The sequence below is a fragment of the Caloenas nicobarica genome, chromosome 2 (assembly GCF_036013445.1).
Source record: "Caloenas nicobarica isolate bCalNic1 chromosome 2, bCalNic1.hap1, whole genome shotgun sequence".
NCBI classification, from domain to species: Eukaryota; Metazoa; Chordata; class Aves; order Columbiformes; family Columbidae; genus Caloenas; species Caloenas nicobarica.
In genome coordinates, this window is record NC_088246.1 from 164,745,711 (window position 1) to 164,761,796 (window position 16,086).

General features: G+C 49.2%; 1 protein-coding gene across 1 annotated transcript in view; it reads left to right on the plus strand.

Moving 5' to 3' along the window:
* The window catches only part of ARHGAP39 (Rho GTPase activating protein 39), a 134,500-nt gene that overhangs the window by 113,570 nt on the left and 4,844 nt on the right, over positions 1-16,086 (plus strand). The window contains exons 4-7 of the mRNA XM_065629692.1: positions 3,623-5,030; positions 9,121-9,682; positions 12,532-12,624; positions 15,424-15,497. Of these exons, the coding sequence (XP_065485764.1) occupies positions 3,623-5,030; positions 9,121-9,682; positions 12,532-12,624; positions 15,424-15,497 (2,137 nt within the window). The remainder of the gene's footprint in view (positions 1-3,622; positions 5,031-9,120; positions 9,683-12,531; positions 12,625-15,423; positions 15,498-16,086) is intronic.

The window sequence follows — 16,086 nt, forward strand, 5'->3', positions numbered from 1 at the left end:
CTATGACTCTATGATTTTAGTCCTCTCTTCCCTAATTTAGCTATAAATTAGTCAAAAAGTTGAGTTTTCTGGCAGCTTTTGCATGATTATAGAGGCTGGACAGCTGTTCTAAAGCCAGTTTCATAGCTGGAAAAATTTAGGAGGGATCATCAGAAGCTTCAGTCAGAAGCCCAGACATCTCCTAGGCTTGCTGCGGAGATGCTCTGCCCACCTTCGCCTGCATTTGCCGGAAGATATTAGTGTTGCCGGAGCATCGTCGGGCATCATGCCAGGTACAGGGAGGTTTTTTTTTTCTGACGTCGGCTCATCGCCGACCCCGGGGTTCCACAGCGGGATGCGATCGGCACGACGGGCCGCCCATCCCCGGCTGTGCCGCTGGTACCCAGCGGGGAGGAGAGGGCGGTTGTGCCGCATCCTTCATCCCCATCCCCGGGAAGATGCAGTCGGTCCAGTTTAGCATCACACGGGGGGATCTCAAAGGCGTTAAGCTCAGGAGGGCGGTGAAAAGTCACGGGGAGAGGATGCGCCCGGGTCCGGCGGCCGGAGGAGGAAGGTGAGGAAGGGCACGGGGATGGTGAGGACAGCTTGGGGACATCACCTGGACATGGCTGCATGGCGGGACGGTGACGGGGTGCCCGGGCATCCTGTGCTTTTCAACAGACGCAAACCCCGGTCCACTCACAGGACATTGGAAACCAACATATTTGAATTAATCATTCAAATTAAGGACTTTTCCCCCTCGAACGATGAAAACCCATTTAATCCTAGTGCTAAATTATAGTCTTCATCTGCAAAGTCTAAAAAACACCGGGATGAGCAAACATATCTTGAAAAAATATGTATATATAGGTAGATCTTGTGAATATTCTTGCTTTCAAATCTTCTTTGGAGAAGCGTTTCCATGTCATTCATTTAAAAGCCAGAACGATGCTGTTAAAATAATTGCACATCTGTGACCTGTGCTTTTATTTCCCAGCCCTGCGTCAATTTACTGTAGCTGCCGATCGACTGCATTAAAGGCATCGCGGTAGAAATCGTGAACATAAAATATAATTGTGGTTGTCACGGCTGTTTTGAAGGTAAATAGAGCTGTAATTATTGCCGGCATCAAAATAATTCTATTTGAGTGTATGGGATGGTGTCAGAGATTTCTCCTCTCATCATGCCCTTGACTTTCCAAAGGCTGGAAGAAGATCGGGGAGGGGGGTGATGAGCAGTCGGGGAGATTTAAGAGCATAAGTCACCGGAGTGCTTTGGGGAAATCCTCCCCTAAATAAACGCAATGCTTCAGTCCACAGAAATTATGCAAATTTGCAAAGCAATTGATTTCACCGATAGGAGATTAGAGGGATTTGGGAAGTGGTTTGTCACGGAAACATCCTCAGAGTCAGAAGGTAAAAATCTTGCCTTTCCCTGCGAGGAGAAAATAGCAAAGGGAACCCGGTGCCAAGCCAGAGATAACAGAAATACTTTGGATTTCTAGAGTTGCTCCTGTGCCAGGAGGGTGGAAATCCTCAGCAGGGCTCATTTTCCTCCCCAGCAGCATTGGTTTTCGTTTATTGGAGTAACCGAACTGCTCGCGAGCACGGCGGCTGCAGCGATTTAGCTGCAAAAAAAAAAAGGCCTTTCACAATATTCCTTTTGCAGGCAGAAAATACAATTTAGCCCATCGCAACGCCTAGTGTTTAGCAATAATCCAGGGCGGTATGATGGAGCTTTCAGGTTTATTGGTTGCCATTACTTAATATTTTGATTGAAAGCTCTACCTTGGCTAGATGGTTTGATGGGCAGGGCTGCTTGGCAGGGGGGTTTATTCATATCTGCTGTTGCCAGATGCAGGCTGCTGTCTGAAATATTAGCGCAAGCTACAAATCCAAGAATTAAGAGGTGCTCTCACTGGGTTTGGGTTAAAACACCTGGCTTTGGGATGGATTCATGTTTGTTACCGGGACGGTGGAAGAGCTGAAGCCCAGGGGGGTGCAGAGCATCACTTGGGGACCATAAGCGACAGAACAAGAGAAAACAGCCCAAGTTGCGCCAGGGGAGGCTGAGGTTGGATCTGGGGAACAATTTCTTCCCCAAAGGGCTGTGGGGCATTGGAACAGGCTGCCCAGGGCAGTGCTGGAGTCACCATCCCTGGAGGGGTTGGACAGACGGACATGAGGTTCTCAGGGACAGGGGGTAATGCCAGGAATGGGTTAACGGTTGGACTTGATGGTCTTGAGTGTCTTTTCCAACCAAAATGATTCAATGATGAAGAAAAGGAAGCCGTTGGGCATCTGCCACCGTTGCTCAATGTCCCATTTGCCTCTCCGTGGGCATCGTGCCTGTTCTCACAACCATGTTGAGATGCTCATCCCATCCAGGGCTGGCCCTAAGGGTTCTTTTTGGGCAATGAAGGGGACAGAAGACAACTGCTGCTCCACCTCCTGTGATGCTCGTGCTCCATCCCTTTGGAGAACAAGGTGTCCACGTGTCGTGTGGGTTTAGGAAGTTGGTTGTTTGTCCCTCCACTCCCTGTTCCAGCATATTGGTTGCTCCACTCTGGTGCTGCCAGAAGTAGCTGCCCCACGGTCTTGCGGTCCCAGGCAATGGGGCTTCATGTTTTGTGGGGCTGGGACATCTCTGCACAGGTTGGGGTTGTGTTTTCAAGCCCCTCCTGAGCTATTTAGCATCTCTGGCTGAGTTTTTGCCTTCAACTTCTTTTTAAATTATGCTGGAGATTGTTATTTTTTCCTGGTTTTAGCATAACCCAGGTTCAGCCCGGAACCTGAGGAGGGTGTTAATCCCCGGTGAGGGGCTGGATGGAGAAGGTGGGATGGGTTAATTCTGGGTGCCACGAGGAATGGAAAGCAAGAAGAGACCGGAGAGGTGGGACCTGGCTTCTCCTTCTCACCTTGGGATGAGGGATCCCAGCAAGGGGGCGGTCCCAGGCGGGGATCGTGGTGGGGTCAGTCCCCGCTCCCTGCAAGGACTTTGTCCCCAAATACCCCTGAAATTGTCCCAAATGTATGTCTGCCCCAACGCTTGTCCCCAGCTGGTGGCCTTGCTTTCTCCTTTATCACCATTTGGCTCCAAGAGCTCCAAGGAACAAGAGGGGAGGGCTGATTCAGGGTTGTCTCCTTGAGATGTGCTCCAAGGGGTGTCATGGCTTTTTGGGGCTTGGCTTTCCAGCCGCCATGTCCTTCGTGCACCCTGGGGGCTGCTGGCGTTGCTGCATCTAGGACAGTGGCAATGCCCTGGTCTCTCCATCACTGACATGAGGAAGAAATTGTTGCCCCTGAAGGTGGTAAGAGCCTGGCCCAGGTTGCCCAGAGAGATGGTGGGTGAACCATCCCTGGAGACAACCCAGGCCAGGCTGGATGGGGCTCCGAGCAACCTGAGCTGGTGACGATGTCCCTGCTCATGGCAGGGGTGGCACTGGATGAGCTTTGAAGGTCCCTTCACACCCAGACTACTCTATGAGTCTGTCATTCTAAGATTCACCTGATGATGAACTTGGGGTGCTTGAGCACGTCCATCCTTTGGGCTCTGGTTCCAGAGGGGCCCAGGACAGCGACATGGGGGTGTCTGGCCCAGGAGGCTTCGCTTGCTGACAGCGACACTGTGTTTCTCCCCACAGGACATCATCCCTGCGATGGAATGCCGGCACCAAGGAGCGGATGCTGATCAAGGTGACCGACCGCGAGCCCAGCTTCCTCATGCACCAGGGCAACGGCTACGCACCCGAAAACCAACCGGGCACCCGCTCACGGCGACCCTCGGGGGGACAACAGTCGCCCAACCTCCAAACCTTCGCCCCCGACACCGACAACTCCGTTTTCTTCCCCGAGAGGAAGCAGTCACCCTTCTTGAAGAGGGCTGAGCACGTGGGCAGCTGCTCGCCGCTGCTCGGCCGAGGGGACTCCTTCTGCTCCCCGCTTCAAGCCCAGCACCGCAAACACTCCAGCGAGTCGCAACCCTCCTCGCCCCGCTACGCCTACGAGCCCCCCCTCTACGAGGAACCCCCCATGGAGTACCAGGCTCCCATCTACGACGAACCCCCCGTGGACATGCAGTACGAAGCCAGCGGGAGCTACAAAGCCGGCTCGCCGCAGAAATCACCCATCCGTAAACCTCACCCCTTCTTGCAGTCGCCCAAGCAAGGCTCCAACTCCCCCTACCAGCAGTTAGTGCTCACCAAACAGAAATGTCCCGACCGCTTCATGAGCCTGGAGTACAGCCCCGCCGGCAAGGAGTACGTCAGGCAACTGGTCTACGTTGAGCAGTCGGGCTCCAGCCCCAAGATGAAGACGGGGTTGAGGCACAAATATTCCCCCAACCCCATTGGCGGGTCCTACTCGCTACAGCACAGCCCCTGCCTGGTCCGGGACCAACGCTTGGACATCAAATCGGGTGACTACAGCAGCATGGAGGGACCCGACTTCTGCCCTGGCCCAACGGGTGGCCAGGTGGCCCAGGGTGAGGACTCCATGTCGTGGTCCAGCCAACAGGACACCTTGTCCTCCACCGGTTACTCGCCCTCCACCAGAAAGAGGAAAAGCCGAAAACCATCCCTATCCCACGACCCCAATGCTTCCTCCACGGACGGCTCAGGGGACCGGGAGGTGTTGGGCGAGCAGATGCTGGGTGAGGAACGAGCCACCCCGGGACCCAACAGGTCACCGATGAACCGTACGGAGAGCAAGGCGGTGGAGGCGGAGGTGGCGCGGGGCTTCCCTGAGCCCTTCCTGGCGCAGGCGCGTCTGGCTTGGGAAGCCCAGCAAGCCCACTACCACATGAAGCAACGGAGCAGCTGGGATTCCCAAAAGGACGGTTCGGGCTATGAGAGTGACGGTGCCCTCCCGTTGCCCATGCCGGGTCCCGTGGTGCGAGCCTTCAGCGAGGATGAGGCGTTGGCGCAGCAGGAGAACAAGCACTGGAAGAGGAACACCTTCGAGAAGTTGGGTTTCCCTCAGATCTTGCTGGAGAAGAGCGTCTCCGTGCAGACCAACCTGGCCTCCCCCGAGCCATACCTGCATCCATCTCAGGTAACGTCCTCGGGGATGTCCTCGGCGTTTTGGGGGGGCATCACCACAAGCCCTGTGTCACCAACCCTGGCCCACCGCTTGGTGTCTCCTCGGGTGCCGTGCCAGGTTGGACAGACCACACCGCATGCTGTCCCCACCACCCTCTTGGTGAAATCTCCTTCTTGTAAAGCCAGTGTAGATCCCGAGCAACCACCGCCTCCCAGGGGAGCTCCAAGCACCCATCCCCGAGGTGAGGTTCATGTGCTTTGCAGAAACTCATCTCCTTGCATTTCACACATGGTGGTGCAGGAGATGGCTCTTAGCCATCCCATGGTGGCTCAACCCAGGCTCCCTAGCACCCTCTGAGAGTGCTGGATGCTGGGGACAGCCAAAATGCCACCTCTGGTCCCCATCCTGCTGGAGGAGATGTGAGCAGGAATGTCACCTCTGCAGTGCAAGGGGAGATGGCCAGAGTGGGTTAAGAGCATTGAGAACACCATCCCCTTTCCACTTTCTCCACCTACTTTGGTTTTCAACGAGTTCCTTTGCCAGGAACGAGGGTTTGCTCACCAGGTTGTTCCCACCGTAGTGGTTCAAGGTGCTGGAGCAGCACCGCTGGCCCGTGGCTTTCATGGTGAGCAGGAATGGGCAGCGCCATGTTTGAATTGGGGTCTTGAGCCACCACCCCAGTTCCAGCCATCCAGGTGGTGGCTGAAGCCATCACCAGGTCCACCAGTAACTCTGAAAAGAAGTTGCTCCTTAGCAAGGTGGTCCCTCAAAGAAGTTGGTCTTTAACAAGCCAGTCCCTCAAAGTTGGTCTTTAGCAAGGCGGTCCCTCAAAGAAGTTGTTCCTTAGCAAGCTGATCCCTTTAAGTTGCTCCCTAGTAATCTGGTCCCTCAAATATTAGTAAGTTGGTTATTAGCAAATTGGTCTCTCAAAGTTGGTCCTTAGCAAGCTGGTCCCTCAAAGTTGATCCTTAGCAAGCTGTTCTCTCAAAGAAGTTGGTCCTTAGTAACATGGTCGCTCAAAGAAGTTGCTCCTTAGCAAGCTGGTCCCTCACAACCTTGGGATGAAGCAGCCACAAGCCCACCAGCTTTCCAGGATCTGCTTCCCAAGGCTCTGAGCTGCCTGTTCCCTCCCTGGGACTGAGCTGCCCCTGTCCTGGAGACCATGGCAGTGCCCACGTCCCCATGGCCAGAGGAGCCCAGAGATGGATCGAGGAGGTGAGGAGGTGAAGGCATCTGCTTTTGGATGCATCAAGGATGGATGTGAGGTTGCTAGAAAAAGCTATAATGGCTTTTTCAAAATGGATTTCTGACCTGGAGAACTGCCTGGAAGATCAAACTTCAGCAAGGAGGAGAGAGACCCTGGACATGGACCTGGGAAACAGCAAATAATCTGGAAAAATGCTTTTTTATGCCCATGGGAATATGTAAGGAAATCAGTGGGATGTCGCATTCAAGGGCAGCAGAAGAAACTTCCCCGTGCACAAGTGTCCTCAAGCACTCGGTGGCTGCATGAGGCGGTTCAAACCCAAAACTGGAGAGCTCAGAATCTGCTTTGGATGCTCAGGTTGGCCAGAAGGGAGAGCTGCCACCATTAGTGATCCTGTGGTGCCTTCTGCATGGAGCTCAGGACGTGGTGGGACTGTTCTCCTCTTCCCAGGTGTTTCTGTCTGGTTGACCTTGCTGATGTTGTCGTCAAGCTCATGGACACTCATTCCAGGAAGAGATTTCCAACCAAGATGGTGAGACCCTGGCCCAAGTTGCCCAGAGAAGCTGTGGTTGCCCCATCCCTGGACGTGTTCAGGGTCAGGTTGGACAGAGCTCTGAGCAACCTGATCTAACTGCCCATGGTAGGGCATTGGACTAGATGATCTTTGAGGGTCTTTCCCAACCCAAATCCTTTGATGATTGTCATGTGGTTTTAATTTGGTTTGGAGGGTGATCACACTGACCACGACAGGAAGATGGGGCAGAAACAGAGAAGAAAATGGGAGCAAAACGCTGCTGGGGATGATGTGGGGACATATGGAGACCTGGTGGAGGAGAGGCTTGCACAAGAGACCTGATGGGGTGGCACAAGCGATGAGGACATGCCCCGTGTCACCAACATTGGCCCCGCACTGGGACGCATCTGAGCCCCATCCATGTGGCACCACGACCTCCTTGCCCCACAGCATCCTTGAGCTTTCCTCTTTGTTTTTCCCCGGGTTCTGTGGATGAACAACGTGGTGGTGGCCCAGCTTGTGGACCTGTTTTGTAAGAGCCACAGCAACAATGGACACAGAGGAAGAAGCAAACACACCTTGAAGCAAACACCACTTCTCCTTCCACCCAGAAAGCCCCATGTGCCTTCAGCTGACCAGCAGGTTGGAGGACACAGAAGGACCTTTTGGATGATGTGGCCTCCATAAGAACATCGGGGCCAGGTCCCTCAAGGGGTGACGCTTTTGTGTCCCCATGGCCAGGTCCCTGCTGTTGTCACCACGGTGTAAGACAGGAGCTGAGCAACATCAGTGGAAAGAGGAAACCTCAATCCTGGGAAGGGACTAGGTGTTGAGGGAGGAGACACAAAACTTGACTTGTTTGAAGAAGCTGAGGCTCAGGCATCTACCAGCAGCTCTGGTGGCCCTGGTTGTCTTCCATGTCCCCTCCTGGACTTGCCACCTCCACGTGGCCCTGGCTCTTTCCACCTTGGTTCTGAGTCCTGCTTTTCTTCAAGTGTTCCTCACCTAAAGCCCAACCCCGAGGTCATGGCACCACCAAGGTCACCTTATGCACGATCCCCACTCGTGGCCACCAACTCAATTCCCCTGCATGTGGTGGGGATGACAACATCACCTCTGGACAGTGTGGCATGTCCTTCTCTACCAAGGGAAAGATTTACCTCCCACCTGCCCACGGGTCACATCCCCAGGGCCACCAAGCCCCAGTAACACTGGCCTGGCCATCACACTTGTGATGAAGCCATGTTGGGTGGCTGCAGGACCAGGGAACCGTCCATCCTAAGTGTCCTTGTTTGCCTTTCTTCGTGCTAGTCATCAGCTGTTTGAGTGTCCCACCACCTCCTGAGGTGACATCCATAAGCTGTGCTGATTCCAGTCATGGAAGGACACTGATCTGCAGAGGTCCTTCCCAGTTGGGTGCTCTGCAGGTGAGATCTTGGGCAGCTTGTGTCCCTCTGCATGTGGGATATAAAGAAACAATGGCCATTTTGATGGTTGTTTGGAGGAGCCACCAGCCTCCTCCTGGGCACGTGGCCACTGGAGAACCATGGTTGAACATGGCTCTTGGGGTTATTCGGAGGACTGGTCATAGGTGAGTGCCCTTTGCATCCTTCGTGTGACCACCAGCTTCTTGTGTCCATGACTGCAAAGCCTCAGTGACCAGGATGCCAGGCGCGAAGGGTGTCCAGCGTGTCGGCTTTTGGGTGGCTTCTCTTACCCCTCCACTGGTCCCCTCCCTGCCGATGCTGACTGGTGCCATGACCTGCCTTGGCAGCTGGTGCTGGGCCAGCTCCACCTGCCCATGGTAGGATTGAGGAGAGGCTCCTTGGAGAGGACACAGCTTGCGTGAGGCAACTTCTTGATTCCGCAATGGTTGGTTTGTTTGTTAGTTGGTTGGTTTGTTGGTTGGGTTGTTCATTGGTTGGTTGGTTTGTTGACTGGTTGGTTGGTTCATTGGTTTGCTGACTGGTTGGTTTGTTCATTGGTTGGTTGGTGCGTTGGTTGGTGCATTGGTTGTTTGACTGGTTCATAGGTTTGTTGGTTAGTAGGTTCACTGGTTGTTTGGTTTGTTGGTTGGTTGATTTGTTGACTGGTTGATTCGTTGGTTGGTTGGTTTGTTGGTTGGTTGGCTAGTTCATTGGTTGGTTGGTTGGTTGGTTCATTGCTTGGTTGGTTGGTTGATTCATTGGTTGGTTGATTGGATAACTGTTTGGTTTGTTGGTTGGTTGGTTGACTGGTTGGTTGGCTTGTTGGTTGATATGTTGGTTAGTTTGTTGGTTGGTTTGTTGGTTCATTGGTTAGTTGGTTGGTTGGTTGGTTGGTTGGTTGGTGGTGTGGCCATGCTGTTAGTAACATTGGCTTGTCTGGCTGTTGTCTCCTAGTCGGAGGATCTCGGTGCCTGCGCCCAGTTCGAGAGCAGCAGACAGACCAGGAACATGATGCCTAGCGCCAGCTGTGTCTTCCCCACCTTCAACCTGCGGAAGCCCTCCTCGGAGACGGACATTGAGAACTGGGCCTCCAAGCACTTCAACAAGCACACCCAAGGGCTCTTCCGCAGGAAGGTGTCCATCGCCAACATGCTGGCCTGGAGCAGCGAGTCCATCAAGAAACCCATGATCATGACCAACGACCGCAACGTCAAGAAAGAGGCGTGCGAGATATTTAAACTGATTCAGATGTACATGGGGGACCGGCGGGCCAAGACGGACCAACTCAACGTGGCCTTGGAGATCGCCACCAAAGGCTGGAGCATGCAGGGTCTGAGAGACGAGCTCTACATCCAACTGTGCCGACAGACCACCGAGAACTTCCGTTACGAGAGCCTAGCCCGGGGCTGGGAGCTCATGGCCATTTGTTTGGCCTTTTTCCCACCCACTCCCAAATTTCATTCCTACCTAGAAGGCTACATCTACAGGCACATGGATCCAGTGAACGATACTAAAGGTAAGAGAGAAACCACGCCCTGGTGGTTTTGTCCTTGCTGGCATTGCAAACTATGTATTTATTATTATTATTTTGTTCCTTTCCCCTTCATATTGATGAGTGTCCTTGTTGAAAGGTGGGTGAGGAACTCATCCAACAGCACTCCTGGAGGTCCAAGAAGCGTGGTAGTGGCTTTACCACTGGTCTTTCCTCTCTGGCATACGGAAATCCAGCGTGAGACCCAACACGAAATGAGCTTTGACACCTTTGCTGCAGGCTCAGAGTCACCTCTGTTGGGGACAGCGAGAGGTCCCAGGACTTCTCGTGGCCTGTGAGGACACCTCTAGATGTCCCTTCCAACCCAAGCCATTCTATGATTTCACTGTCACCATCTCCAAATCCTTCTTGTGGCTTCTCAAGTAACTTTGCATCCAAAAAAAGCCCATGCTGGAAGGAGACACAACTCCCAAGATGGTTTTGGCGATTTGACCCCGAATAGGTGGGAGTTGTAGGTGCCTCTCTCCAGTCCTTGGCTCAGCCATCCCTGTTCCTTCACCGCTGGTACCATCTCAGGGGTGATGGGACCTGATCTGGCAGGGTCATGGGGATCTGCCATGAGTCTGGCAGGAGGACATGCTGCCTGGTGGCCACCATGGTTGGAAGGCTGGGCAACCCCATGTCATGTGGGTTGGTGCCACGTGGCAGTGGGTGGTGGATGAGGCAGGGGTGGGGTCCAGGAGGTCCTGGGTGAACTTCAGCTCCCCAGGGGACAGTGTGGGGACACCGGCATCATGTGGAGCTGTGACGGCTCTGCCCAGCTTGGGGACAGGAGGAGATGCTTCCTGGTGGACACCACAGCATGGCCAGAGAGTTGGGCAGCACCATGTCCCATGGGTTGGTGCCACCTTGCAGTGGGCGCCAGATGGGTCAGAGGTGGAGTCCAGGAGGTTCTGGGTTTTTGGCTGCCCCAGAGGGACATCTGGGGACACCAGCATCACGTGGAGCTGTGGTGGATCTGCCCACCTTGTGGACAGGAAGAGAAGGTGCCTGGTGGCCACTATGGTTGGAGAGTTGGGCAGCCCCACGTCCATGGGTTGGTGCCAGCTTGGAGTGATGAGTTAGAGGTGGGGTCCAGGAGGATGAGTCAAAGGTGGGGTCCAGGAGGTCCCGGGTTTTTGGCTGCCCCAGAGGGACCTCTGGGGACACCGTCGTTACATGGAGCCATGGTGGATCTGCCCAGCTTGGGGACAGGAGAAGATGACCCCAATGCAGGTGTCCACAAGGTGGTTGAGAAAGCCCCGTGTACAAGTGCATCCCCAGGCTGGGGGACAAGAGGTGCCCGTGTCCGCAGCGCAGGTGTCAGCTCATGTCATCGGTGTCACTCACGCTGGATTGGTGTCACCGGCGGTGAAACCGGCGCCACCGGGGAGAGACCCCCAGAGACACCCCGGTCAGCAGTGACCGCGCCCGGCCCCACCGGCCCCGGCCCCACCGGCCCCGGCCTCGTCACGCTGCATCTGGTCCTCGTTTACATGTTCATTTTTAATTTTATCGTCAGTTTTAGTTCATGTTCGTTTAATATGTTCGTAGTTTTATATTTATAATTTTTAATTTATTATTTCTTTTTATTTTCATTTTAATTTTACTTATTTTTAATTTTGTTTCTATTTTATTCTTTATTTTCATTTTCATTATAATTTACTTTTATTTTTATTTTCTGTTTTATTTTCACTTTATTTATTGTTTTCTCTTTATTTTCTATTTTATTTATTTTCCATTTTCATTTTTAGGTTTTTTTCCCTTTCATTTTTATTTTCATTTTACTTACATTTAATGTATTCTTTTTTCATTCTTTTTGATTTTCAGTGTCATTTTCATTTTCATTATTTTTAATTTTTCAGTGTCATTTTAAATTTTGATTTTATTTTTCAGTTTAGTTTTCATTTTCATTTCTATTTTATTTCTTTTTTATTTTCATTTTTATTTTGTTTTCTTTATTTCCATTTAATTTATTTTCATTTTGATTTTTCATTTAATGTATTTTCATTTTCATCCTTTTTAATTTTAATTTTAATTTTCAGCGTAACTTTCCTTTTTTATTTTCATTTTATTTTTTTCTCTTTTTTAAATTTTCTTTTTTTTCTTTTTTAAATTTTTATTTTCATTTTCTTTTTTGTTTTCATTGTCTTTCTTTTACATTTTATTTTCATTTTTTATTTTTATTTTCTTTTTTTAATCTTCTTTTTCATTACGTTTTTTTAAATTTTTCATTTTATATTTTTTATTTTCTTTTTTAATCTTCCTTTTCATTTATTTTCTTTAATTTCCATTTTTTAAATTTCTTTTTCTTCTTTATTTCTTTTTAATCTTCCTTTTCATTTCATTTTTTTAATTTCCATTTTTATTTCTGTTTTCTTTTTTATTTTAATTTTCTTTTTTTTATTTTTATTTTTTCTTTTTCTTTTTTCCTTTCTATTTTTAATCTTCCTTTTCGTTTCCTTTCTTTAATTTTCTTTTTTTATTTTCTTTTTTAATCTTCCTTTTCCTCTATGTTTTTAATTTTCTTTTTTTATTCTCTTTTTTATTTTCTTTTTTAAATCTTCCTTTTCCCTTACCTTCTTAATTTTCATTTTTTATTCTCTTCTTTTAATTTTATTTTTTAAATCTTCCTTTTCCTTTCTCTTTTTAATTTTCATTTCTTATTCTCGCTTCCCATTTTATTTTCCTTTTTAATTTTAATTTCCGTTTTATCTTTTTCATTTCCAGTTTCCTTTCCCTTTGCATTTCCCTTTGCATTCCCGTTTGCGATGTTAATTTCCGTTTCTGTTTCCGTTCCATCCCGTCTCCTCGTCGCTGTGTTCGTTGCCCAGTGACCCAGCACATTAACGAGATCCTGGCCAGGAGCACTAAGAAGAAACCCAAATTGCGCAAGAAACCCAAGCCCCATAGCGACCAGCACCATGGTAGGGGCTGCACCCCGAGCCCCCCGAGCCCGGGGGGCAAAGCCTTTCATGGGCCAGGGCTTAGACCTGGAAATAACAGCAAGAGCAGAAAGAAAATAACAGAAATTAACAGAAATTAATAGGGATTAATATGAATTCATCGAAAGGGATATAATGCAGAATATATTATTATAAATTACTAATACGAATTGACGTAAATTATACAAATATAATGGGTAGTTCTATATTACATATCATCATATTTTATATTATATTTTATATTTTATATTTTATATTTTATGTATTATCTATAGTGTTACCTATAAACATATGTTATTTATTTCTAAATATATGATATATATATTTATAGGTAACATTAGAGGTAATGTATAAATATATATAAGGCGATTAATTAAATATATTGTTTAACAGGAATGTGGATAACGGAAATATAATAATAAAGATAAATATAGTATATGTTATATAATATATAATAAATATATTATAAATACCAAAAATCTATAAATATGTAATAAATGCAAACATAATATGTGGTATATACTATGTACAATATGCCATATAATATATACTATATCATATATAACATATAATATATAACAAATAATATATAATATATACTATATAATATATAACAAATAATATATACTATATCCTATATAAAGTATAATATGTAAGATAATATTTAACACAGAGTATGTATAATGACTATTACGTAATATATAACATGACATTATATATTATGATATTATATTATATCTTATAACATATTATGCTACATTATATTTAAATGTAGAATATTATCTATTATATTTATATATAATGTCATAGGTAAATATAGATAACATTATATATAACATTATTTATAACATTTTATGTATATATCTATAACATTACATAGGACATTTTATATAGCCATAATATAAAAATAATATAAATAATATGTAAATATGTATTATATATAATGTTATTGATAAATATATGTTGTTATAGATAAATATATAATGTTATATATAACATTATCTATCAACATATGATATTTTATATCATATATATCACAAATGAATTTAAAGTCATTAACACAAGGGGGAAGGTAGGAATTTAATTAAGCGGCACCACCGAGAAGGCGCTGGTGGGTTTGTGGGTGTTTGATGTTGGCCTTGAGGTGACCACGAGTCTCCGAGGTGCCACGTCCATCACTGGTGGGACGGGGGGTCGTGGGACAAGCCCCTTTTCCCAGTATCCACTGGGTTTTTGGGGGTTTTGCCAGGAACCTCAAAACCAGAGCGGGATGTCGGTGAAGGTTCAACATCCAGGATGGAACCGAGAGGTTCCTGGTGCAACTTGAGGGACCTCATCCTGGAGCTCCAGCCATGGTGGGGCCGGGGGTGGAGACACCCCAAGAAATGGCTTCACAGCACCCGTTAATTAACGTTGACATTTAATATCTTCATCAACGATGTAGACAGTGGGATCCAGAGCACCCTCAGCAAGATGCCACCAAGTTGAGTGGTGGGCTTGACCCACCTGAGGGACCTGGACAAGCTGGAGAAGTGAGGGCCCATGTGAACCTCCTGAGGTTCCACCAGGCCAAGAGGCAGGTCCTGCACCAGGGTGAGGACGACCAGGCTGGGGCGGATGGATAGATGGATGGATGGATGGATGGATGGATGGAGAGTGAAGGACTTGGTGACACTGGTGGGTGACAAATGGGACAGGAGCTGGCAATGTGTGCGCGCAGCCCAGGAAGCCAGTCATCTCCTGGGCTGCAACCTGATCTAGATGAAGATGTCCCTCACTGAAGGGTGGATGGTCTAGATGGTCTTCAAAGGTCCCTTCCAACCCAAATCCTTCTGTGATGCTTTGGGCGGAGCATTGAGCAACCTCATCTAGTTGTAGATGTCCCTGCCCACGGCAGGGAGGTTGGTCTAGATGACCTTCAAAGGTCCCTTCCAACCCAAATCATTCCATGATTCGATGACTCCAGCAGGTGGAGAAGGATGGGCACCAGCTTTTAGGTCACCCCCTCATCGGGGATGGACAGAAAAGTAGCTTGTCCCAAGTCCCCAAGTTCGATTTGAACCAAAAAGCTCCATTGAGGTGTCAGGACTACAAGTTTCAAAGCAACCAAAAGAGAGAAGGTGTCAGATGATGGATTTTTTTTTGTTCAATTTGCCCATTTTTAGGCTCTTAGAAGAATTTATGGGGCTTCTAGCATCTTCTGGGGTGGTCCAGAAGGTACCACCAGGTCCCCATAGCTCTCGGGTGCGGGATGCTGGAGCATCTCCCTTGAGATGAGCCTATTGGATGCTCCAAGGGTTGAGGGTGCCACCTCGTTGTTGAAGAACATCAGGTGGAGAGGATGGATGTTGTAGGGGGAGATGAAGGTGGGAGTGGTGGCATCAGGAGAAGAATATGGATGGTGGGGTGACAATGGCATTGATGTCTACAGAGTGATAAATCGTCCCCAACAGCCGGGAGATCCCCGCACGAGGCCACCAGAGTGATGGAGCCAAGGGGGTTCCAGGGCTCCACGTTGGGTGGGTACAAGGATGTGGCTTCTCCAAGGTCTGAGGCTCTTGGGGAGAAGGTTGAGTTGTGGGGATACCTCCTGCAAGAAGGTTCTCCTCAAAACCCCCCCCAGGAGCGGTGACGGGGACAGAGATGGAGCATCCTGGGGTGGATCCTGAGCCCCTCCTGGAGCTGAGATGAGCTTCAGCCCCCAGGAGGGGACAGTCCCCTCCTGTGACCCCCTCCTCGTGACCCCAAGGTGACATCCACTCCCTCTCTTCTCTCTTGCAGGGGTGGCGATTAGCACCTATGCCAAGTACTGCTACAACAAGCTGCAGAAGGCAGCTCTGACGGGAGCCAAGAAGGTATTGGCCAACCTTTGGGCATGGGGAGGGCCACCACCAGCTGTGGCCACCATGGGGCCACCAGGGTTTGGGGATGGGGTCTGGAGGAGAAGGAGGAGGGATGAAGCTGGGGAGAGGTGGAAAGAAGGTGGCAGCTTATGCCAGAGACGTGGTGAGGATGGTCTGGGTATCTCCAGCGTGGTTTAACCATCCTGCATCTCCTCTGGGGACCTTCTGGGGAATCTTCAGGGACGTTCTAGGGACCTTCTGGGGCCCACCAGGTCCTTCCCAAACCTGCTCATCAGCAAGTGACCCAACAGAGATTCTGGAAATGATCCCAGGAGCAAAAGCTTGACAAGGGTTGGACAGGATGTTCCAGCTACTCCCATGCACGTGTCCTCTCTGTCCATCTCCTCCTCCGCATACCACCTGTGTCCATCTCCTATTCTGCATCCCACCACCCACATGTCCACTGTGTCCACCTCCTCTTCTGCATCCATCTCTTCTGTGCCCCACCTGTGTCCATCTCCTCCATCCACTGTGCACATGTCCACCGTGTCCATATCTTCTGCATCCCACCTGTGTCCATCTCCTGTTCTGCATCTCACCA